This window comes from Hyla sarda, chromosome 11 (genome assembly GCF_029499605.1).
Source record: "Hyla sarda isolate aHylSar1 chromosome 11, aHylSar1.hap1, whole genome shotgun sequence".
In the NCBI taxonomy this organism is placed as follows: domain Eukaryota; kingdom Metazoa; phylum Chordata; class Amphibia; order Anura; family Hylidae; genus Hyla; species Hyla sarda.
In genome coordinates this window covers 12,107,526-12,133,427 of record NC_079199.1, presented here as the reverse complement: position 1 = coordinate 12,133,427, position 25,902 = coordinate 12,107,526, and the positions used below count along the sequence as shown (strand labels likewise).

Below are 25,902 nucleotides of genomic sequence, written 5' to 3'. Positions count from 1 at the left end.
TGTAAGAAATGGCGCTTCACAATAAACCCATCATGGGAGATAATGCTACTAAGTCCATCAGTGATCAATTGTAATCTGGAGTGAAATCCAGCAATAGGTGTTAAATTCTCCTGCAGCGCCACCACAGGAGAAATGAGCCATTACACAACAGCCATTCATATCAGGGAGCTATCGGTGCCATGCACAGGCATGCGGGGTCCTCCAGAGAACAGATACTTTGTTTAGCTGCTCTTCTCTCTGGTTACAAGACAAGGTCCTGAATAAAGTCCCCCCGCAGCCCCTCTATTAACCCCCATCAACATACTGGTCTTACCCTCTCATTCTCTGAAGTAAGCTTCTTATTATCTTCAAACAGAATGCTTCGTTCTCTTTCATATTTCTCCTTCAAGGTTCCTACAGCTTCTTCCATCTCTGTTTGCCTGGAAAACAGGAAGAGGTTTTTATCTATTTTGAGAAACATTCTTTTCATTTCCAATAATGTTTATTGTATAATTTCTAATGAAATTTTTTATGACGCGGTTTCTCATATGTACAGGTTAATATGGGCCGCAATGGCAACACAAGCGGCCAACTAAGTCAAAGACATTCAATAAGTGCTGGCTGATCGCTTCAATGGACATTAGTATGACATAAGGTGTCTCCCTACTTGTCCAGAGCACATTTCACCCCCCCCATCTCTTGCACAGACTTTGGACCCCTGCTGGTCTGACAGAAGTCCAAAGTCAGGAAATGCAGTCTGGAGTGCTGAGGGGGGTGTGTGCAGCATTATCCAATCATAGCTCATCTCACACTGATCTGCTCTGGGCTGTGTGTAGCAGAGTGAGGGAGGAAGTTCTCCCCTGTATGGCTTCAGATGATATCACGCCTGCTGGGGAACGCCCCTTCCCAGTCTGTGAATCTGACTGAGACTGAGCAGGAAATACAGAGCAATATCAAGGTAAAAAACTAACAAATAAAAATGAAGGCAGGGGGTGGTTTATCATGATGGGGGCAGTGATCTGGGAGAATTATAACATTTAACAAGATCATGAGAGGTACTCTCAGTAATATACGTGTTTGATAGATGTGGGACCTGGAAATAAAACAACATTGGACATTTTTGGAGTGCGCTGCCGTCCACTTTAGTCTTTTTATTGCTGCATTTCTCTCTGTTACATTGAGCACCACCAGCTAATGCAGGGGGACTAGCAGAGCATGCTGTATACTGTGTACCAGAGGCGCCAGCAGCTACGGACCCTGAGGTAAATAGGTGTAGTAGTGCCAGCTATACCTTTCTCTATTGTGAGTTCCCAACTTGTGGCACTCCAGCTACAACTACTACCGCCACCATGATTGTGGTTGTAGTTTTGCAACAGCTGTAAAGCCACAGGTTAGGAAGTGCATGCAGAAAGCTGCAGAGGTGCAGGTTGGGGGAGGGAGGCATAACGGGCGTAGTAGTTTTGCAACAGCTGGTTGGGAATGGCATGCTGGGAGCTGTAGTTTTTCAACAGCTGGAGTGGCAACTGTTGGGGAGGAATGCTAGCAGTTGTAGTTTTGCAACATCTGGAAAGCCACAGACCATTGGTCTAGCCCTAAACCAGTGTTCCCCAACCTGTGTGCCACCAGATGTTGCAAAACTACAACTCCCAGCATTTGGTTGTCCAGGGATCCTGGGAGTTACAGTTTTGCAATAGCTGAAGGCCCACTAGTTGGAAAAAGGAGATTTTTTTTTAAACTCACCGTAAAATCTCTCTCGTAGCCTTCATTGGGGGACACCTATACTGATGCGTATATGCTCTTGCCAATAGGAGGTGCTGACACTAGGAAAAGTCGGCTCCTCCCTGGCAGGTTACACCCGCCCACTGGAAGTAGTTAATCTGTTTTGTCACAAAAGCAGTAGGAGAAGTCAACAAGTCCGAAGGACCCTAGAAAGGAATCCCGGATAATAAAAAAAAAACAACTGGAAAATAATATCTAAACTAATGCAGAAATCGGTGGGTGCGGTGTCCCCCCCCCCAATGAAGGCTACGAGAAAGATTTTATGGCGAGTACAAATAAAATCTCCTTTTCTCGGTCGCTCTTTATTGGGGGACACCTATACTGATGTGACGTACCAAAGCAGTCCCCTAGGGTGGGAAGAACAACCAACAGGAAAAGGGGAATCAGTCCCGAGACCGAACCCATACGCCCGTAAGGCCTGCTGGTGAGAACCCAGGCCAGAGATAACCGAGGTCCAGAAACTGAGCTCTCGGAAGATCCCCAGTCCCTGGTGATTGACTGGGACACCAAAAGAAGGGACTGTCTGTGGCAGACACTCTAAAGCCCCGGTCCATACAGGGAGACAAGAAAGAGCCGACTAGGAAGCCAGATGAGCCGGAACCATGGAGGTAGGAAATCAACTCCAAGGAACACAGAACCAGGCAGAGGGGGCTAACCCGGCTGGAAAACAAAAATGGAAATGGGCACAAAAAGAAAATCCCATCCAGAGTCAACCAATTCAAGTGAACATGGCGGAAAAAACGCCAGGGAGAGCAGCGTACGCCTGAGCAGAAGGCGAGCACAGACCAGAAAACCACTGGAAAAAGATGGAAACTGGTTGGTGCAGAAGATCGATGATCTGAACATCTGCAGACCCAATGCAGAGCGACCGAGAAACAGTGATCTACAGTGAAACCTTTCAAAAAGACCACGTTTTAAAACAGTGTTCCCAAACTAGTGTACCTCCAGCTGTTGCAAAACTACAACTCCCATCATGCTGGAAGTTGTAGTTTTGCAACAGCTGGAGGAACCCTGTTGGGAAACACTGGCCTATGCACATACTCAGCATCCATTTTAGAGATAGCAGGTGTTAGATGCAGATGTCTGTGGGGGACAGTGAGCAGTGAACAACACAGATAGGAGTAGGAGTATACTGGCATGCTGAGAGTTGTAGTTTTGCAACAGCTAAAGGCACACTAGTTGGGGGGAAAAAGCCCTAGACAATCATGAAGGTAACTCATATGGGAAGAAGCACCAAGCACAAAGCCTTCAGACACCAAACCCTATCTATGGGCACATTCAGACCAGGTTGGCATGACTAATAGATGACAGCAAGAATGGAATGAATGCCAACACATCACGTCTTAGTAGACAGCAGACTACAAGCTGCATAGTGCACAGCACAAGGTCTGTAAACAGCATCATCATGCAACCCGGCGTGTCTCACCTCTCCCGCTTCGCTTTCTCCAGCTTATCCTTCAACATGAGGATCTCCTTCTGCAGGGCGAGCTGCTGGCTCTCAGAGTCATGGATCCCCTTCTTTATGTTCTTTATCTCTAAGGAGTGCGAGGTCTCTCGTCGCAGCAACTCTTCCTCGTAGTACAAGATCTTCTTCTCCAGCTCGGATTTGACTTTGGACAGCTCCTGCTGGTGCTCTAATGTGATCCCCGGTGTGCGACCACCCTGCTTCAACTAAAAAACAAAAGAGATTGGCTTCTATAGCAAAACCTGGGGCATGTATCACAAAAGAAAACCTTCACACGCAGGGCTTGTGTAGTCATATGTTCAGATTTTGTTACAGTTGCATCAGATACTTAAAGGGGTACTCCGGTGGAATATATATATATATATTTTTTTTAATAAACTGGTGCCAGGAAGTTAAAACAGATTTGTAAATTAATTTTATTTAAAAATCTTAATCCTTCCAGTACTGATCAGCTAGAAGTTATTTTCTTTTTTAATTTCCTTTCTGTCTGACCACAGTGCTCTCTGCTGACACCTCTGTCCATTTTAGGAACAGTCCAGAGTAGGAGCAAATCCCCATAGCAAACCTATCCTTCTCTGGACAGTTCCTGACAAGGACAGATGTGGCAGCAGAGAGCACTGTGGTCAGGCAAAAGAAAGTCAAAAGATAAAAAAAACTTCCTGTGGAACATAAAGCAGCTGATAAGTACTGGAAGGATTAAGATTTTTAAATAGAAGTAATTTACTAATCTGTATAACTTTCTAGCACGAGTTCATACATTTTTTTTCTTCCACCGGAGTACCCCTTTAAAAGCCTGGACTCCAGACTTGATACTTTGTAACACTGGTGCAGCAGGTATATTCACAGTACAGTGGAACCTCTTTGAGAAGACCAATAGCCACAAATTCTGGTCTTCTAGAGAAGTTTCACTGTAGGTCAGTGTTTCCAAACCAGAGTGCCTCCAGCAGTTTTAAAACAACAATTCCCACCATGCCAAAGCTTTGGCTTCCTAGGCATGCCAAGAGTTGCAGCTTTGCAACAGCTGGAGGCACCCTGGTTAGCAAACACTGCTTTAGATCATCATCTGTGAGTTACATACAACCTTTACCTGTGAAAACTATCAGGTCTGTCTGGATTCATAAGAGAAGGTTTCTATTCACTGAAAGCAAGCCAGGCTAATCATAAAAACCAATGCACCAGACAATATATGTTAAGATGCTGACCAATCATTGACCACCAGACCGTTACGTGTAGTCCAAAGTGGAGTCATTTAAGAAGATTTAAGAAATATAAATGCATTTTGTAGATAGAAATGGTTACTGGTACCTTAAGAGCCCCCAATTCACTTTCCAGCTGTTTGGAAAAGCTGTCGCTGTGTTCCCTCAATTTTCGCTCCTTTGAGGCCTCAGCGCTGGCGTCTTCGAGCTGGACTTCCAGCTGTAGATAAAAGTCAATGACTAGACGTTAAGGTTTCATTCTCTATCATTATAAACACTGAATGTATGAGCATGTAGGCCTGATTTCAAACCAGGGTGCCCGAAGCTGTTGTAATACTACAACTCCCAGCATGCCTGGACAGCCAAAGACTGTCCGGGCATGCTGGGAGTTGTAGTGTTGCAACAGCGGGAGGCACCCTGGTTTAGTAACACAGGCTTAAAGGGCTACTCTGCTATTTTTTTTTAAACTGGTGCCAGAAAGTAAAACAAATTTGTAAATGACTTCTATATAAAAATCTTAAAACCCTTTCAGTACTTAGCTGCTGTATGCTCCACATGAAGTTTTCTTTTTGAATTTCTTTTCTCCCTGACCACAGTGCTCTCTGCTGACACCTCTGTCCATTTAAGGAACTGTCCAGAGTAGGAGCAAATCCTCATAGCAAACCCATCCTGCTCTGGACAGTTCCTGACACGGACAGAGGTGTCAGCAGAGAGCACTGTGGTCAGACAGAAAGGATATTCAAAAAGAAAAGAACTTCATGTGGAACATACAGCAGCTGATATGTTCTGGAAGGGTTAATATTTTTTTAATAGAATTTTTAAAAATCTGTTTAACTTTCTGGCACCAGTTGGAATTTCCAGTGGAGTACCCCTTTAAGGTAACATCTATAAAAACTTGTCACCTCTTTCCTGGCCTTCTCGGACTTGCGCAGTTCCTGGCGCATGGAGTCCAGTTTTTGCGTGACGACCTCCAGTTCTTCCTCCTTGTCCCGAAGCTGTCGGGTGAGCTTCTGTTTCTGGGAGCGGAGATTGGCCATTTCGTCATTGAGCTCGGAGAACTCGTGCAGGGCGAACTTCCTCTGCTGGTGCGCGTCCTTCAGCTCCTTAGTTTGAGCCTTCAGCCTCTCCTGGGTTTCAGAGTGTTGCTGTAAACGGAGAGGAATAGAAGGTAAAAGGAGATTTTTTTACACTTACCGTAAAATCTTTTTCTCAGAAGCTCCATTGGGGAGACACAGTAACCGTGGGTATATCTTGCTGCCACTAGGAGGCTGACACTAGGCATACAAAAGAAGTCGGCCCCTCCCAGCAGGGTCCCACCTACTGCCTTAGAAACACTCGGTTTTAGTCCCAAAGCAATAGGAGGAACCGAACAAAAACAGTGTCCGGAGGGAGCCCAGTCAAAATAAATGAACCAACAAACTGACAGGCGACCAACTCTCAGATCACAACAAACAACACAGGGTGGGAGCTGTGTCCCCCAATGGAGCTTCTGAGAAAAAGATTTTACGGTAAGTATAAAAAAATCTCCTTTTCTCATTCAGCTCCATTGGGGGGGACACAGGAACTGTGGGACATACCAAAGCAGTCCCTGGGGTGGGAACCATGTAACCCAGAATCAAGCGGACGGCAGAGCCACCGCTTTCTGCAAAACCTTACGCCCCAAAGAGGCGTCGGCGGTGGATGCAGAAGTGTGCACTTGGTAAAACTTGGTGAACGTGTGCACCAAAGACCAAGTAGCCGCCTTACACACCTGTAGGGCCGAAGCCCTGTTAAAGACCGCCCAAGAGGCCCCCACAGAGCGAGTGGAGTGAGCCGTAACCCGGAAGGGAGGATCCTTTCCCATGGAACGGTATGCTTCAGAAATGGCGGACCGGATCCATCTGGAGATGGTGGCCTTAGAAGCCGGCAAACCTTTGCGTCGGCCCTCCGGAAGGACAAACAGCGACTCCGACCGTCGGAAAGAAGAGGTGGCCTTGAGGTAAACTCGTAAGGCTCGGACCACATCCAGATTGTGAAGAGAACACTCCTTAGGATGAGACGGAGCAGGGAAGAAGGAAGGAAGAACTATATCCTTGTTCAGATGAAAGGACGAAACCACCTTCGGTTGAAAAGAAGGAACCGGCCGAAGTACTGCCTTGTCTTGATGAAGAATCAGGAAGGGAGGTTGACAAGAAAGAGCTGCCAATTTCGACACCCGACGGATCGAGGTCACAGCTACCAAAAAGGCGACCTTCCAGGAAAGGAAACTGAGAGAAATATCGCGGATAGGCTCAAATGGAACGGATTGCAAGGCACTCAGGACCAAATTTAAGTCCCAAGGGGGAGTAGGAGACCTGTAGGGAGGAATCTCGTGAGCTACTCCTTGGAGGAAGGTGTGAACTGATGAGTCAGAAGCTAGAGGCCACTGAAAAAGAATAGACAGCGCCGACACTTGACCCTTGAGAGAACTAAGAGCCAGGCGCGTCTCAAGACCAGACTGCAGAAACGCCAGAAGGTTCGGCAGAGAAAAACAAACTGGGGAAAGAGAGCGGGCCTCACACCACCGAAAATAAGCCCGCCAAGTCCTATGGTAGATCCTAGCCGAGGATGGCCCACGCGCCCTGAGCATAATGCGAATAACCCCAGACGAGAAACCGCGAGCCTTCAATACCGCGGTTTCAACTGCCACGCCGTCAAACGCAGCGGCTGTGAATTGGGGTGGCAAAGGGGACCCTGAGACAGAAGATCGAGGCGATCTGGCAGTTGAAAGGGAACATCCGCCACGAGCCGAACCACGTCGGCGTACCAAGATCGGTAGGGCCAATCCGGAGCCACTAGGATGGCCGATACGCCTTCCGCCTTGAGTTTCCTGAGTACTCGGGGAAGGAGGGGAATTGGCGGAAACCGGTACGGGAGAGTGAACCGAGACCAGGGAATGACGAGGGCATCCGCGGCCAGCGCCAGAGGATCTCTGGACTTTGCCACGAAGCTTGGAACCTGCCGGTTCAAGCGGGACGCAAAGAGGTCCACATCCGGAACCCCCCAACGACAAAATGGACTCGAACACCTCCGGATGAAGGGACCACTCCCAGGGATTGGGAGAGGAGCGACTTAGGAAGTCCGCCTCCCAATTTTCCACCCCCGGAATGTGGATCGCTGATAAGGAGGGAACCATGCATTCCGCCCAGGTCAAGATCTTGGACACCTCGGTCATGGCGGCACTGCTGCGAGTGCCCCCTTGGCGGTTGAGATACGCCAAGGCTGTGGCGTTGTCCGACTGAATGCGAACTGGGCGACCCCGAAGAAGAGACTCCCAGTGTCGGAGACAAAGGAATATTGCCCGGATCTCCAGGACATTGATAGGAAGCCTGGCTTCCCGAGGTGACCACCGGCCCTGGACCGTCCAGGAGAAAACCCCCCCCCAAACGAGGAGGCTCGCATCCGTCGTAAGAACCAGCCAGTTCAACGGTAGAAACGAGCGGCCGCTCTGAAGGAGGGGAGAGTGGAGCAACCAAAGAAGAGACTGGCGAGCCGAGGTGGGCAGACGGATCCGATGATCCAAGGACAGGGGGGATCCGTCCCACAGGGACAGAATAGCCCACTGAAGCGGACAGCAACGGAACCACCGTAATGGCCGCCACCATTCTGCCCAGCACTGCCATGCATGCAGGAATGGACACTGGATGCGGGCGTCTCAAGTGACGAACGCCTGACAGCAGAGCACTCCGCTTGTCCGGAGGGAGGAAGATTCGGGCGCTCCCGGTATCGAACCGGAGGCCCAGAAAGATCAGAGACCGGGAGAGAGAAAGATTGGATTTCTCCTTGTTGATCAGCCACCCAAAGCTGGTTAGGGTCAGCAGGGTGATGTGGAGACTCTCCTCGTTCTGGATTCGGGATCTTGATAAGCAGGTCGTCCAGGTAAGGAAGGACAGAGAACCCCGGGACCTGAGAATGGCCATGACAGCCGCCAGGACCTTGGTAAAAACCCGGGGGGCTGTGGCCAGGCCGAAGGGCAGAGCCACAAATTGAAAGTGACCCTGCAGAACGGCAAAGCGGAGGAAACGTTGATGAGGAGGAAAAATCGGGATGTGTAGATACGCATCCTGAATGTCCACTGAAGACAGGAATTCGCCCTGGTCTATGGATGCCACGATCGACCGTAGTGACTCCATACGGAAGTGGCGAAGGTGAAGATGTTGGTTGAGGAGTTTCAGGTCCAAAATCGGACGGACTGAATCCTCCTTTTTGGGCACAACGAAGAGTTTTGAACAATCCAGGCCCGTGTTGCCTCCTATGACACTAAGCTAAAACTGAGTGTCTCTAAGGCAGTAGGTGGGGTATACTCTGCTGGGAGGGGCCGACTTCTTTTGTATGCCTAGCGTCAGCCTCCTAGTGGCAGCAAGATATACCCACGGTTCCTGTGTCCCCCAATGGAGCTGAATGAGAAATCCCTATATAATTCTGTACAGATGTCACATCCAGGGCATCATCCACTAGACTACGGTTGAAAAACTTAAAGGACATGTGCAGCAAAAGACAACTTATCCCCTATCCACAGGAATGGGGATAAGTGTGATCGCGGCAGGGGGGGTCCGAACGCTGGGACCCCCGCCATCTCCTGCACAGGGCCACAGCTCTGCCGCGGCTCAGGCATGCCGGCCAGCGGCCGCAGAATGATGTCCCGGCCGACACGCCTCCTCCATGTATCTCTATGGGAGAGACACGAACACTGCCTCCCTGACTCTTCCATAGAACTGTATGGGGAGGGGGCATACTGTTGACCTAAGAGAGATTGACGTTATGCGCATTAGTCACTCACATAGAGCGGCAAATCAGGGCCCCGTTTGGGAGATCAGACACTTATCCCTTATCCTGTGGGTAAAGGATAAGTTGTCTTTTGCTACAGATGTCCTTTAAAATCCCAGCAGGTCCAGCGAGTAAAATCTGCAAAATACATTCCTTTTTGCATCATCCTGTATATTGGGCTTTTGCGGTTGTAGAAATGTATGATCCAGGGAACATTCCAGTCACCTTACCCAACACATTTCTTCCTATTGTGAATCAATGTACTAGGCCAAGCCCAGAGAACAAAGACGTGGAATCATAAAATGAGACAATGGACACATATTTGTGGTCAAATGGGTAAATAAAAACTTAAAATGTTCAGGCTGTTTCGCCATATAACAGGTTCACCTCAAATTGTGGTTCCTACAGGATACCAGGCAGGCACTCAACCCTCTGCTCAAAAAGAAGAATACTGCTTAAAAGTCCCCCCGTTCAGTCAACACCAAAGGGGGCACTCTAAGAATGGATGAATAGAGGGGGCTCTGAAGCATCCCCGAGTCCTGGTCTGATCGTCCTATTACATTCACCTAATAGTGGAAAAAATAAAGTCTCTTCAGTGCAGTTCTGGAATGAAATTCCCAAACCTATAACTGAGGAAAAGAACGCCATCTATGAAGCCTCCAACAGAAGCTCTAAATCTGGGAATGTTGATGACTTATAGTAACTTTTTCCAGGAGACTTTTAAAGGAATATTGCACAATAAACTTCACCTTTTGCACAGGCACATGACAGGCCTGGAGGACAGATGTGAAGCTTACGCAAGGCCGCCCGCCTCTGAAGAGACACGAGTCCTCTCTGTCGACAACCGCCTTTATATTATGAAAATCTCTAGCCATACTGTTTACACCAACTCCTTAAATTATCCCCAATCCACAGGTTAGGGCAGCGTTTCCTACCTAGTGTGCCTCCAGCTGTTGCAAAATTGTTCACTGCTCACTGTCCCTCACAGAGATCTTCATCTAACACCTGCTATCTCTAAAATGGCTGCTGAATAAGTGCATAGGCCCGTGCTTCCCAACCAAGGTGCCTTCCAGCTGTTGCAAAACTACAACTCCCAGCATGCCCGGACAGCCAAAGGCTGTCCGGGCATGCTTGGAGAAGTAGTTTAGCAACTGCTGGAGGCACTCTGGTTGGGAAACCCTGGAATATGGAACAACAAGCAGACTGGTGTTGGTCCAACTGCTGGGATCCCCAAAATTATTTATAGTCTATGGGGCTGCCGAACATTTCCAAGAGCAGGCACAGCCCACACCATTTATTGCAGGGACAAATATGTACCCATTTTACGATCGACAGGGGGTCTCCGTAGTTGAATCGACTTGTTATTAATACTGTATGTGGGAAGAAGGGAGAAAACCACTGACTCCTCTGGTGGAGCCTTAGGCCATGTTCACACATCGGAATTTCCAAGTAAAATACGGTGGAAGAAATCCGCTCAGAAATTCTGTTTCAGCAGAGTCCCATTGTTTTCAAATGGATTCTGCTGCACAGATTACGGCCTCTGCAGAAAGAACGGATCCACTCGAAAATGCACTATGGAGATGGTGCATTTCAGAGAGGTCCTAGTACTGGCATATTCTGCTGGCATCCATCCTATCTGTGGAAGGTTTGCCAGAAATTTTCTGATGGACATTTCACAAGAAAAAAAGCGTGAACACAGCCTTATCCAGTGCAAAAGGATCGGGCAGCTAAAATCCAACATGCCTGATTCTTCTCTCCCTGACATCTGCAGCGTGCCAAGAGGCACCACACACAACAGATAAGTGTTTCCTAACCAGGGTGCATCCAGCTGTTGCAATTCCACAACTCTCAGCGTGACAAAGGCTGTCCAGGCATGCTGGGAGCTGTAGTTTTGAAACAGCTGGAGACAGGCACCCTGGTTGGGAAACACTGCATTAGATGGTTGGTTTAGGAGGCTTTAATGTGTATGGGCAGTATTACATTCAATCATTCCAATAATCCAGCAGCCCCACGAAGCTTTTGAGGGGCTGTATTGACAGAAATTCTGGACCCCCTGGGCAATATACACACACGCGTATCCATGCCATCAGACTCACCTTCTGCAGATCGTCCCTCTCCTGTTTTAAGGTTCGCTGCTGCCTCTCCAGATTTTTAATTTTGTTTGCAGAATCCTCGACTTGCTGCCTTAAAGCAACGGCATCTTCGAGCTGGCGCTCTATCCGATTGGAATCTATAAATAATAGACAATATACAGTAAATACACTCACAAAAGGAATAAAACAGAAACGTTATCTGCGGGAGAATAACTGAAATATCATCATCCATCAATCCTCATCCTCCATCCTCATCCTCCTCCATCTCATCCATCCTCCTCGATCCATCCATCTCCATCCATCCATCCTCGGGTAACAGGAGATACCTGATATTTTGTTCTTCAGGCGCTCAATCTCCTCGTTCAGCTTCCGGATTTCTTTGTCACGGTTTAAGGTTCCCATGGGTCGGCTGGAGCCCTGGAGGGACTGGACTGTCTGTGTGGATTCTGAAAAGGGGATTAAAAAAAATAAAACTAAATTAAAAATCACTGAATATATTAAAAGTGGCCTGGTTGCGGAGACCACAGTTAATGTCACTCCGGAGGGCAATGGGCACAGAACAGAGGAGCATTAAAGGGCCACAGCTTCTGGCTTCAGTGGAGACTCAGTGTCTGGCCGCACAAAGTCTATATGTTGTCCGGTTATGACCATGTTCCCCAGAGCATGATAGCATATCCTAGCTAAGTGTTTCCCAACCAGGGTGCCTCCAGCTGTTGCAAAACTACAACTCCCAGCATGCCAGGACAGCCAAAGAATTTCCGGGCATGCTGGGAGTTGTAGTTTTGCAATAGCTGGAGGCACACCAGTTGGGAAACACTGTCCTAGCGAAACACTTAATCCATCAATCAGAATAACTGCAGCTGCCTTACCCCAATTTATCTGTTATCTCGGACATGATGAGAGTTGTAGTTTTGCAATAGCTTTAGTGTGTCAGGCTGCCTTTCGTTCATAGAGCAAAGATGCAATATCAACCATAATCAAAGGAGTGGTGTAGCACTGTTTCTTGAAAGAAATTTGCCATATTTTTACAATCCTGTACAAATGAGAGCCCTTAAAAAAGGTCAGTTAACCCCTTAACGACCCGGGGTTTTCCGTTTTTTTGCATTTTAGTTTTTTCCTCCTTACCTTTAAAAAAATCATAACTCTTTCAATTTTGCACCTACAAATCCATATGATGGCTTATTTTTTGTGCCACCAATTCTACTTTGTAATGACATTAGTCATTTTACCCCAAAATCTACGGCAAAACGGGGAAAAAAATCATTGTGAGACAAAATTGAAGAAAAGAAAACGCCATTTTGTAACTTTTGGGGGCTTCTGTTTCTACACAGTACATTTTTCGGTAAAAATGACACCTTATCTTTATTCTGTAGGTCCATACGATTAAAATGATCCCCTACTTATATAGGTTTGATTTTGTCGGACTTCTGGAAAAAATCATAACTACATGCAGGAAAATTTATACGTTTAAAATTGTCATCTTCTGACCCCTATAACTTTTATTTTTCCGCGTATGGGGCGGTATGAGGGCTCATTTTTTGCGCCGTGATCTGAAGTTTTTAGCGGTACCATTTTTGCATTGATAGGACATTTATTATTTCACGATATAAAAAGTGAGCAAAAATGCACTATTTTGAACTTCGGAATTTTTTTTGCACGTACGCCATTGACCATGCGATTTAATTAACAATATATTTTTATAATTCCGACATTTCCGCAAGCGGCGATACCACATATGTTTATTTTTAGTTACATTGTTGCCGTGGCCCCGCGTTCTAGATCGGGAGCGGACTCATGACGTACTGGTACGTCATGGGTCCTTAAGAGGTTAAAGGGGTTATCCAGGATTAGAAAAACAGAGCTAATTTCTTTCAAAAATCGCTCCGTCTGTCTCTCTCCAGGTTGGGTGTGGTTCTGCAGCTCCGTTCCATTGAAGTGAATGGAGACAAGTTGTAATACCACACGCAACCTGCAGACAGACGTGGAGCTGTTTTTGAAAGAAATTAGCTCCGTTTTTCTATGCCTGGATAATGCCTTTAAGACAATGGAGGCCGTAGAGGGTCTCCACTTTGACCAGAATATGGATTTTCTGAATGGAATTTCACTTGGAAAATACGGTGCAGCAATGGGATTCTGCGCCACAATTCACACACTGGAAATTCTGTGGCAGATGTTATGGGCCCCAGACTCCGCTGAATGAACGTTCAGCAAAATGCACTCGGAAATGCATTGTCTATATAGACAGTGCATTTCCGAGCGATCCTAGCGCCAGCTTGTTTTGCCAGTGCCTGCTCCAGACAAAATCCACACCCAGAATATCTCCAGGGGGAGATTCCATAGTGTGAATGAGCCCTTAGCTCTGTTTTTCTATTCTTAGGTAACACAAGTCTAATTTTCTCTAAAAACAGCACCACACTTGTCCTCAGGTTGTGTAAGCGATTACAGCTTGGCTCCATTCACTTCAACGAAACTGAGCTGCAATACCACACACAACCTGAGAACAGAACAGGGAGGGGGCGCTGGTTTTGGAAGAAATCAGCTCCGTTTCCTTAATCCTGGACAACCCACTTAAAAATGAACTTTCCTGAAAACCTCTACACTGATGACTAACCCTGCAGCTTCCTATTCAGCTCCAGCTTCTCCTGCTCCAGCCTTCTTATCCTGCGCTCGTAGGCGTCGATCTGCAGGCTGTTCTCCAGTCCGCGCTGCACGTCCTCGTCTTTGGGCACTGCGTTTGTGTGGATGATATCCTTTATGGAGCCTCGGTCAGAAAAACAGCTACAAGACACAAATGATTGGATTAGGAAGATGGGAAGTGTGTAAAAGTGTGTAACAACATTATGAACCATGAGTCTGCCATAGGGATAAAAGGGTCTTAAAGCGGTACTCTGCCCCTAGACATCTTATCCCCTATCCAACGGATAGGAGATAAGATGTCTGATCGCGGGGGTCCCACCGCTGGGGATCCCCACAATCACCGCTGCTGCAGCCCACCTGCTGCATGGAGCGAATTTCGCTTTGTGCCAGATGACTGGCGATGCGGGGAGGAGTCTCGTGTCATCATGGTCACACCCCACTCGTGCCTTAACTACCACGCCCCCTCAATGCAAGTCTATGGGAGGGGCCGTGATGTCTCGAGTCTCCGGTGCTGTACACCACGCTCTAAATAAACGCCGGGTGCAGCAGGGAGATCTCGGGGGTCCCCAGCGGTGTGACCCCCGCGATCAGACATCTTATCCCCTATCCTTTGGATAGGGGATAAGATGTCTAGGGGCAGAGTACCCCTTTAAATGCAAAGTGCGCTCGATGTCTTCGCTCTTCACTGACCTCCCTTATATGCATCCTTCAATGTGAACAAGGCTTACCTGTCAGTCGTGTATGTAAATCCAACAAATGGAAGGTGGAACCCTGAAAATCCACTGTGTGTACTTGGGGGGACCATTTCCTGTAAAACGATAAAGAATAAAACAATAAATACATCTGCATTGTCTATTGTAGTTAAAGGTGTTTTTAAAAACACACCATCTGTCTTATCCCCTGAAGGCTGGCCGGGCATGCTGGGAGTTGTATTTTTGCAACAGCTGGAGGCACACTGGTTGAAAAAAAAAAACAACTCTGCCCTATCTTTTGGACATGTTCTAGGGGCCGGTATACCCAGTTATAGGGGTATTGACAGGATGTCCCACCTTTGGGAACCTGTTGTCCATATGGTGCAGATCTCAGAGGTGGCATATCCTGTCACTGGGAAAGCCCATTTTAGGGTACGCTCTCACACGAGTATTTTTCTGCAGATTGTCTGCAGCAGAGTTTCCATTCACACGGTTTGGGGTAGTGGGGGGGCAGATTAAATCCACGGCAGATTTTGCTACCATTGACATTAATGGGTCAGCAAAAAATCTGCAATAATTGAAGATTTGCATGTTTTTTGCCCGACCCATTGTAGCAAAAGGGTAGCAAAATCCGCTCCAGATTTTCTGCAGCAAATAAGCTGCTGAAAATGCGCATATTGTGAATGGAACATGTAAAAAAAGAAAAGGTAGGTGAGTGTTTAGGGACCCATCCGATAAGAGGCCACCTCCGCGTGGTGGATGGGGGGACACGTTTTGATCAAAAAGTGCGCTAAGAGCCTCCATTTTGTTGACCAAGTGTGCTGCTGCCATTTTCTTTTTTTACATGTTTTGTACTTGCCACAGCAGCGTGCACCCGTGTATTGGGTTTAGGTGCTGGCTACATTTTCAGTTTTTTTTTCTATATTGTGAATGGACCCTAAGGGTGTGGGGATTTGTTTGCAAACTCGCAGCGAGTTTGAATGTGGGCAGGCTTTACGCTGCAAACTTTCTGCAGCGGCGTTTCGCTGTGGAAGAGCATGTGTCTTTGCACGGCCTGTCCTGAATCACACAGACAACTCACTTCCCCCACAGATTACAGCTGGTCACTGAGAGTCCCAGCAGGAGGGCACTATGTGTGTGCAGCCTTAGCCAATCATAGCTCATCTCACACTGAACTACTCTGGCTGAGTGTAGCAGAGTGAGGGAGGAAGTTCTCCTCTGTATGGCTTCAGATGATGTCACACCTGCTGGGTAACGCCCCTTCCCAGTCTGTGAATGTGACTGAGACTGAGCAGAAAATACAGAGCGACATCAAGGTAGAAAACTAGAATAAAAATAAAAAGGCAGGGGGTGGTTTATCATGAAGGCAGTGAACTGGGAGGATTATAAAATTTAACAAGGTCACATCACAATGACATTCTCACTAACAGGATTTCGGAGGATGTCATCATCCACATCAAAATTGGAGGTGTCAGAAGGACTGCTGACATCGGGGATGTAAGGAGCCTCCATGTTCCGAATATTCTCCCAGTCAATCCCTTCGAAAAACGGGTGAGTCTTAAAGTCGTCGATCCCATTCTGTCCAAGTCTTCGCTCTCGGCTGCAGATCAACCTCTGGATCAGATCCTTGGCGATTTCTGACACATCGGCGATGTGAGAGGGGAACTGGAATCTCTCCTGGAGGAATAAAGATGAAACAGGAAGGATCAAAGCGGATCTGAATATTGTTTGTATGGGGGATCAGACGCAGATTTCTAATATAATCTGTGTACCAATGGCTGCACTATTTTCAAGATTTCTGCTTACTTAAAATTGAAATAAATAAATTTATACAACGGCTGTCCGGGCATGCTAAGAGTTGTAGTTTTGCAGCAGCTGGAGGCACCCTAGTTGGGAAACACTTGTAAAGAAGCATTGTTTGTCAATCAGTAAAAGCAGAAAGAGTGGGGGAGAAAGGAGGTGTACATGCAGGAAGGGAAGGGTGGGGGAGGGAGGAAGCATGCATGCATGCATGCAGCGGAACTGCAACCCCTCCATGACACTTGAGTTCTGACAGGTTACCTTTAAAGTAGGCCAGCATGCTAAACAGTTCAGACTTCGATCAGTGTTTACCAAACAATGTGCCTCCAACTTTTGCAAAACTACAACTCCGGGCATGCTGAGAATTGTAGTCTTGCAACCGCTGGAGGCACCCTGGTATGGAAATGCTGTACACACAGCAAGAGATGTGAATGGCTGATGTTACTAGGACTGGCTGCCAGGAAGAGCTATATGAGGGAGGTGATATACCCTACTGAAGACTGATAAATTAGTTCCATAATTAACATGGCCGATGTCTTGTAGAAATCCAAGACATTTTCACTATATCTTCAGCCAGGAATGACAAGGAATGCTAAATAATTCTAATTTCCAATGATCTGCAACCTGTGACTAAGATCTGTGAAACTACTACTACTCCCAGAAAGCCCATGCTGAGAGTTGTAGTGTTACAGTAAAGCAGCAAACTGGGATTACTACTAACCTCGTGATTCATAATCTTTCCGTACGTCTCCACCAGAGACTCCGCATAGAAGGGGGTTTCTCCGTATAACATTTCGTACATACAGACGCCCAGAGACCACCAGTCGCACTCAGGCCCGTATTTCCCCATCCCGTCCTCCATTGCTTGCAAGATTTCTGGAGAGATGTAATCCGGGGTCCCCACTGCCACAGATGACTGCACCTGTTTGCGAAAGGAAAGGATAAGAACAGGGGTCAGAATAAAAAGGGTCCCAGTTACGTAAATTCTATGTAAATGATACATTTTGGCACCCAATTTGACATGTATTACATATTTCACTTAGTCTCTATAGCAGCCGTCTCCAGCACGAGACGGTGCCGTAGACTAAAGCCTAAAACACACAAAAAAAAACTGCTGCTTTCCTGCAAAAACAGCACCAAACCTGTCCTCGGGATGTGTGTGTGTGTGTGTGTGTGTGTGTGTATGTATGCGTGTGGTATTACAGCTCTGCTCTATTCACTTCAACAAAACCAGGCCGCAATACCTCACACAACCTGAGCACAAGAGTGGCACTGTTTCAAGTGGAAAGCAGCCATGTTTATTCTAGTATTGGATAAAGGGACGCAGTGACAAATAATTCTGATACCCCTTCTTTAGGAGAACAGGAGGGAGTGCTAAAGTGGAACATAATGCTGTAGGTATCACTTACTGTGCCGTCATCATTCATCTTTAAACACGACCCAAAGTCTGCCAGGCGAATATGGCCGTTCATGTCCAGAAGGATATTATCTGGTTTGATGTCCCTGGAGGCAGAGGAGAGACCGTAAAGGATGGAGAAGACATTGTTGTACCTGTCCAGGCGATAACTATCAATTTCTATTAGACAAACATGCAAAAAGGGCTGAAACTTGTAGTGAATTGTTCTTTTCCTATATGAAAATAGTGCAAAGGTCGCAAACTGGACGTTCTGATGGTGCAAAACCACAACTCCCAGCATGCCCGGACAGCCTACATATCACTTGTTATGATAATTAACTAAAAGAACAAGTCTCATGGACAAAAACTTATCCCCTATCCGAAGGAATATTGTTCGGCACAAAGAAAGAACATGTTCATTCTCTGCGTGAATGTCCGTAAGCACTGCATAGCCATCAATGGTGACGATGCAGTCCCCTGCAATCCTACTGCTGCAGTATTTCGGCAGCGGCCGCCAGGTGGAACCTCCGCTTGCAGAATTCTTCCTTAATGGGGTACTCCGGTGAAAACCTTTTTTCTTTTAAATCAACTGGTGGCAGAAAGTTAAACATATTTATAAATTACTTCTATTAAAAAATCTTAATCCTTCTAGTACTTATTAGCTGCTTAATGCTACAGAGAAAATTCCTTTCTTTTTGGAACACTGATGACATCACGAGCACAGTGCTCTCTGCTGACATCTCTGTCCATTTTAGTAACCATGCATAGCAGATGTATGCTAAGGGCAGCATGGTGGCTCAGTGGTTAGCACTGCTGCCTTGCAGTGCTGGGGACTTGGGTTCAAATCCCACTAAGGACAACAATAAATAAAGGGTTATTATTATTATAATAACGTCAGCAGAGAGAACTGTGCTCGTGATGTCATCAAAGAGCATTCCAAAAAGAAGAAAAATTTCCTCTGTAGTATTCAGCAGCTAATAAGTACAGGAAGGATTAAGATTTTTTTAATAAAAGTAATTTAAAAATCTGTTTAACTTTCTGCCACCAGTTGATTTCAAAGAAAAAAGTTTTTCACCGGAGTACCCCTTTAAAAGGGAAATGCCATTTGAAATCATTGTCTTCTTCTGTTAACCTGGAAACACGTGCAGTCATCATTGCTTTGCATGAAAAAGGCTTTACAGGCAAAGGCATTGCTGCTTGTAAGATTGTCCCTATACAAACCATTTATGGGAAAATCAAGAACTTCAAAGAGAAAGATTAGAGATTAGAGGGTAGAGGTTAGAGATGAAATAATCTATTAAATAATCTTAATCCTTCCAGTACTTATTAGCTGCTGTATACTACAGAGGAAATGCTTCTCTTTTTGGATTTCTTTTCTGTCTGTAAAGAGTGCTCTCTGCTGACACCTCTGTCCATGTCAGGAACTGTCCAAAGCAGGAACAAATCCCAATAGCAAACATATGTACCTCTGGACAGTTGGTAAAATGGACAGAGGTGTCACAGTATCAGTACTTGTACTCGGTCTTAAAAAATAAATAAATAAATAAAAAGTGACATCCCTAAAATTCTACATCGATTTGCAGGTTTGCTAAAACAATATTGATGTCTAGGGCAACAAAAACCTCTGGGTCTGGAACAGTGACCACACGGAGGCACCAATAACCACTTTCACCAAAGCCTTGAACTTGACGTTGAAAACGAATCTGCACAGAGTGTTCTCCTCCTTCCGTACTCCTTTCCCAGCAGTGAACAATAGGAAGACTAAACCGCAGGAAAAAAGTGGGAAAAACAGTAGTCGCGTAGAAGGTGGTAGCAGAACACCAATACTTTCAATGGGGTGTGTGACAGGACGGACGCAGTGTTTTGACTGCTGTCTCTTTAAGCAGAATAACACAACTGGGTAGAATTGCACAGAAAGTGTTAAAACGTCCTGAGGAATGCGGTCGCTGACTACGCTTGGCTGTCTACACTGTTTCTGGCATTGCAAAATAATAACAGGCGGCTAGTGCAAATATTGACTGAACGGTCTACGAAGAAGATTTTCCATAGTAAGAAGCCGTGTGGGCAGAGAAGGAGACGGCGCTACAATGTATCACTGAAGATCCCCAACATATAGGAACGCGTGAGGTCATCCTATAGACCAGTGTTTCCCAACCAGGGAGCCTCCAGCTGTTGCAAAACTACAACTCCCAGCATGCCTGGACAGCCGAAGGCTGTCTGGGCATGCTGGCAGTTGTAGTTTTGCAACAGCTGGAGGCACGCTGTTGGGAAACACTTGCCTATGCACATATTCAGCATCCATTTTAGAGATTGCAGGTGTTAGATGCAGATCTCTGTGAGGGACAGTAAGCAGTGAACAACACTGATAGGAGAAGGAGTATACTAGCATGCTGGGAGTTGTACTTTTGCAACAGCTGGAGGCATCCTGGTTAGGAAACACTGGTAGAGACACAAATTCCACATCCGGCTCTGAATGGGAACTGATGAGCTGTGAACCCCAATGACCTCACACTGGGCTCCACCACTGTGATGGGAAGCCTATAAAAACATTACAGCGTGAGGGGGCAGCGGGAAGACAAGCAAGCATAATACAAGGAAGAAGAATGCAACCCTCCCCGGGGATCTTATAAATGACCATGACTCCTGAGCTGGACGGAGAGTTATTATAGGGAACATCTACTAAAAAAGCTGAATCACATTCTGTGTATATGAGTAATCTCCCAGCATTCCCTGCATGTTCTGTGTGTGCACAAGGCTTATTCTAATGATTTACATTCTGTGAAGTGTTGTCCTTACATAAGACACTAAGTTATCTGACATAGGAAAAATCTACATAAGATCAGTACAGGATAAGTAATGTAATGTATATACACAGTGACCCCACCAGCAGAATAGTGAGTACAGCTCTGGAGTATAATACAGGATATAACTCCGGATCAGTACCGGATAAGTAATGTAATGTATGTACACAGTGACCTCACCAGCAGAATAGTGAGTACAGCTCTGGAGTATAATACAGGATATAACTCCGGATCAGTACCGGATAAGTAATGTAATGTATGTACACAGTGACCTCACCAGCAGAATAGTGAGTACAGCTCTGGAGTATAATACAGGATACAACTCAGGATCAGTACAGGATAAGTAATGTAATGTATGTACACAGTGACCTCACCAGCAGAATAGTGAGTACAGCTCTGGAGTATAATACAGGATATAACTCAGGATCAGTACCGGATAAGTAATGTAATGTATGTACACAGTGATCTCACCAGCAGAATAGTGAGTACAGCTCTGGAGTATAATACAGCATGTAACCTGTCATTACCTGTGCACATAATGCAGCTGATGAATGGAGTGAATGGCGAGCACCATCTCTGCCAGATAAAACTTGGCCATGTCTTCAGGGAGACGGTCTTCAAATTTACTGAGGAGTGTTAGAAGGTCCCCTCCTACATAATAATCCATAACTAAATACTGGAGGAAAAAAAACAAAAAAAACAATAGAGCCATAAATATAAGAACATGAAATCACCTAGAGTTTTGCACTGCGATAGCTGATACTGCTATAGTTCTGCATTATTTTATGCCCGGCCAACAGACGCTCAGAGGGGCTGAGCTTAAAAGGGGTACTCCAGTAAAAACATTTTATTTATTTTTTTCATATTAACTGGCTTCAGAAAGTTAAACATTTGTAAGTTACTTCTATTAAAAAATCTTAATCCTAACAGTACTTATCAGATGCTGAAGTTGAGTTGTTCTTTTCTGTCTGACCACAGTGCTCTCTGCTGACACCTGTATGTCTGTCTTAGGAACTGTCCAGAGTAGGAGCAAATCCCCATAGCAAACCTCTCCTGCTCTGGACAGTTCCTGACACAGACAGAGGTGTCAGTAGAGAAGCACTGTTGTCAGAAAGGAAAGAACAACTCAACTTCAGCTGCTGATAACTACTGGAAGGATTACGATTTTTTAAATAGAAGTCATTTACAAATCTGTTTAACTTTCTGGAGCCAGTTGAGAGATTATATATCTATATATAAAGTTTTTTCCTGGAATACCCCTTTAAGGTATCTTTGCTAATTGATATTCCGACAAGACTAGTGGTCCTCTCGATGTTGCAAAACTACAACTCCCAGCATGCCCGGACAGCCGTTGGCTGTCCGGGCATGCTGGGAGTTGTAGTTTTGCAACATCTGGAGGGCCACAGTTTGGAGACCACTGGACTAGACCAATGAGTCGCAATGGAATTACTCTCCCCCTTTTATCACTGGTCGGACTTTTAACATCTTGTTACATTGTTGCAGTTGAAATCTCAATTCTTCCCAGTACAATCTCATAAAAGTATCTAAAAGTTACCAAATAGTTTTCATCCTGGAAGGCATAGTGTAACGTCGTGATCCACTGACAATCCCCAAACACCAGCACGTTCCTCTCCTCCCGGAAGCAGGCCGTCTGAGGGCGAAAGGCAAAGAAATGAGGGAAAAGAAATAAAATACAAGAAGTTCTCCTGGTTGTTACCTACAAATGTTATACGACGGCCCATAGATCACAATGTCTGCATGGAAAGGTACGAGCTATAATAAAGCACATGAACAGCGACTAAACCTGACTAAAACCATGATACTAATAGGGGGGCACTTACTTCTGCTCTTTTGAGCATCTCCCATTTGTTGAGGATTTTCATGGCGTATATGCGCTCAGTGCTCTTCATTCGCACCACAGCGACCTGAGAAAACACATCAGACTGAATGTATCAAATGTACGTACACAGTGACCCCACCAGCAGAATAGTGAGTGCAGCTCTAGAGTATAATACAGGATATAACTCAGGATCAGTACAGGATAAGTAATGTAATGTATGTACACAGTGACCCCACCAGCAGAATAGTGAGTACAGCTCTAGAGTATAATACAGGAAATAACTCAGGATCAGTACAGGATAAGTAATGTAATGTATGTACACAGTGACCTCACCAGCAGAATAGTGAGTACAGCTCTGGAGTATAATACAGGATATAACTCAGGATCAGTACAGGATAAGTAATGTAATGTATGTACACAGTGACCTCACCAGCAGAATAGTGAGTACAGCTCTGGAGTATAATACAGGATATAACTCAGGATCAGTACAGGATAAGTAATGTATTGTATGTACACAGTGATCTCACCAGCAGAATAGTGAGTACAGCTCTGGGGTATAATACAGGATATAACTCAGGATCAGTACAGGAAAAGTAATGTAATGTATGTACACAGTGACCTCACCAGCAGAATAGTGAGTACAGCTCTGGAGTATAATACAGGATATAACTCAGGATCAGTACAGGATAAGTAATGCAATGTATGTACACAGTGACCTCACCAGCAGAATAGTGAGTACAGCTCTGGAGTATAATACAGGATATAACTCAGGATGAGTACAAGATAAGTAATGTAATGTATGTACACAGTGACCTCACCAGCAGAATAGTGAGTACAGCTCTGGAGTATAATACAGGATATAACTCAGGATCAGTACAGGATAAGTAATGTAATGTATGTACACAGTGACTTCACCAGCAGAATAGTGAGTACAGCTCTGGAGTATAATACAGGATATAACTCAGGATCAGTACAGGATAAGTAATGTAATGTATGTACACAGGGACCTCACCAGCAGAATAGTGAGTACAGCTCTGGAGTATAATACAGGATATAACTCAGGATCAGAACAGGATAAGTAATGTAATGTATGTACACAGTGACCTCACCAGCAGAATATGATAGAAGGTTCTGATAAATCTACAGCTCTGTTGTCCTTGAGAGATCACAAATACTCTGGAAAACTGGCAGAGAGAGTGGGACTATTATTCTGTATTTTGGAGCCAACTGATAAGACGCCGGCACACAACATTACAGCAGGTATGTGGCAATAAGCAGGGTTAAGTGCGGCTGTCCTCATTGGAGACAAATAAACCGCTGCTGGACTCTCACATTCTTTGGCCGCCCTTCAGGAGGAGCGAATGTTCCACTGTCTGTCCTGACTACACCACACAGCTGCTGATCGGTACGATTCCCCCTGCCACGTGTAATGTGATGGTAAAATCTGCCGATCACTTCTATTAAAGCACCACAGTTTATTGTGCCGATATATGGAATCAGTGTTTCCCAACCAGGGTGCCTCCAGCTGTTGCAACTTGGGAGTTGTAGTTTTGCAACAGCTGGAGGCACCCTGGTTGGGAAACACTGCACTTTGATATCCATAGATTCTGTCTGTAGGAAGTGTATGACTCCAAGAGAGTCCCATTTGCATCTGGTCCATGCTGATGTCTACTACAGGGTTTCCCAACTAGAGTCCCTCCAGCTGTTGCAAAAATACTAGTGATGTCTACTAGACTGTACAGCAAAAAGCCTACATCAGTGTTGGCTGTCCGGGCATGCTGGGAGTTGTAGTTTTGCAACAGCTGGAGGCACCCCGGTTGGGAAACACTGTACGGAATGATAAGTTTACCTCTCCAAACGCTCCCCGGCCGATGACCTTTATAATCTCGAAGTCCTCCCGTCTCAGCTGCATTCCCTTCAGGAGCTGTGTGAAGGGTTTTGCTGTGAAGACAAAAGCAAAAAACGATCATAAGTCTCTAAACCAACCTTTACGTTATTTACAGCGTTATTCTCACTTTACCTCTGCAACCCCTCTCTTCTTGCTGTCAATGAACAGAACTATTTTTTTTTTTTAAGAGAAGCTCTCCAGAATTTTTTTTTTTTTTGTCCATACCATGAAGTCACTATCACGATTCCTACAGCGTCATTTGTTTAATTCCAGCACAGCTGCATACATACGGTTCATTACTGTAACTGGGTCATGTGAGCACCAGTCTGACCCACAGAATAGCAGTGCTTAAAGGGGCACTCCAGGTAATAAAAACTTATCCACAGGACAAGGGATATGTGATCTCTGAGGGGTCCGACCACTGGGGCTGGGGACCCCGCAATCTCGGGAACATGGGCCCATGCTTGAAGCAGAACGCCCCCCCCCCGGACAATAACGGATGTTATCTGTTTGTATCCGTTATTGTTCAGTTAACAATAAATTAATTAGTTTTTTGTTCGGAGGATGTTCAGAAGTAAAAACGGATAAAAAAAAAACGGATAAAAAAAACGGATGCAAAGGGACGACATTAAAGGCTTATCTGTTTTCTACAGACTTCAATGTTAAAAAAAAAACAGAAGAAGAAACTGATACAGTAAATTGACGGGAGAAAAAATACTGTTGTGCTGTTTTTTCTGCCGTTAAAAAAAAAAAAAAAATACGGAAATGAGTGCAAACGGATGTAAACGGATTGTAAAAAACAAAATTCCCATTGACATGAATGGGATTTTTTTAAAACCGTTTTTAATCTGTTTACAGCCTGCAAGAACGGAACCGAAACTGGGATAAAAAAAATAATAATAATAATAAAAAAGGCGACAGGCGGCTGTGTGAACGCACCCTAAAAGGAAGTGGTCAGTCCTGGGTCAGCTGACTGGACTACAGAATGACATCATCCCATATCAGATCTCTCCAACCAGTCCCCAGACCCCTTATCCTCCCCACCTATATCTATATACTGCCGCTATCTCTATGGGACACCTCCCCTGAGGCGGTGTTCACAAGTTTTTTCGTTTTTTTATATTAAATGTGCTACTTACTGCGACTCTGCACATCATGTTAAAAACTTGCCAAAATGTTGTGAAATCTGTCAAAAATGTGAATCCAAAAAATCTTTAATTGTGATTATAGTTCAAATCACTTTTGATTCATGGTGATATTTCTCTAAAACAAACAAATTGCACTGAATAAGAAAAACGCATCAAAAATGCACATGATGTGAACTGAACCCAACTTGTGAGTTTAGGCTTCTGGTTGCTGGAGTCTAGTAGTCAGGTGATAAGGTGACTTGTAGTGATCAGACTCCCCTCTCTCTGTGAAGCCAGAGGAATTATGGGAAATGTAGTCAACGTTAGGAAATCATTTCTGTCATTCTGTGTGCAGAGAGTATGGCTAAAAACCCATGTCTGCCACCTCAGCTAAAACAGGTAAGCAAAAGGCATACGTAAGAAC

At 45.5% G+C, this 25,902-nt stretch overlaps 1 protein-coding gene across 1 annotated transcript in view; it reads right to left on the bottom strand.

Annotated features, from left to right (window-relative positions):
* CDC42BPB (CDC42 binding protein kinase beta) overlaps positions 1–25,902 on the bottom strand; it is a 102,391-nt gene that overhangs the window by 45,866 nt on the left and 30,623 nt on the right. Inside the window, exons 2-16 of the mRNA XM_056547242.1 lie at positions 24,313–24,404; positions 22,465–22,548; positions 22,179–22,274; positions 21,151–21,299; positions 17,836–17,929; positions 17,148–17,348; positions 16,055–16,303; positions 14,663–14,742; positions 13,909–14,075; positions 11,624–11,743; positions 11,301–11,434; positions 5,322–5,564; positions 4,529–4,639; positions 3,185–3,429; positions 314–419 (exon numbers count right to left, since the gene is read on the bottom strand). Of these exons, the coding sequence (XP_056403217.1) occupies positions 314–419; positions 3,185–3,429; positions 4,529–4,639; positions 5,322–5,564; positions 11,301–11,434; positions 11,624–11,743; positions 13,909–14,075; positions 14,663–14,742; positions 16,055–16,303; positions 17,148–17,348; positions 17,836–17,929; positions 21,151–21,299; positions 22,179–22,274; positions 22,465–22,548; positions 24,313–24,404 (2,171 nt within the window). The remainder of the gene's footprint in view (positions 1–313; positions 420–3,184; positions 3,430–4,528; positions 4,640–5,321; positions 5,565–11,300; positions 11,435–11,623; positions 11,744–13,908; positions 14,076–14,662; positions 14,743–16,054; positions 16,304–17,147; positions 17,349–17,835; positions 17,930–21,150; positions 21,300–22,178; positions 22,275–22,464; positions 22,549–24,312; positions 24,405–25,902) is intronic.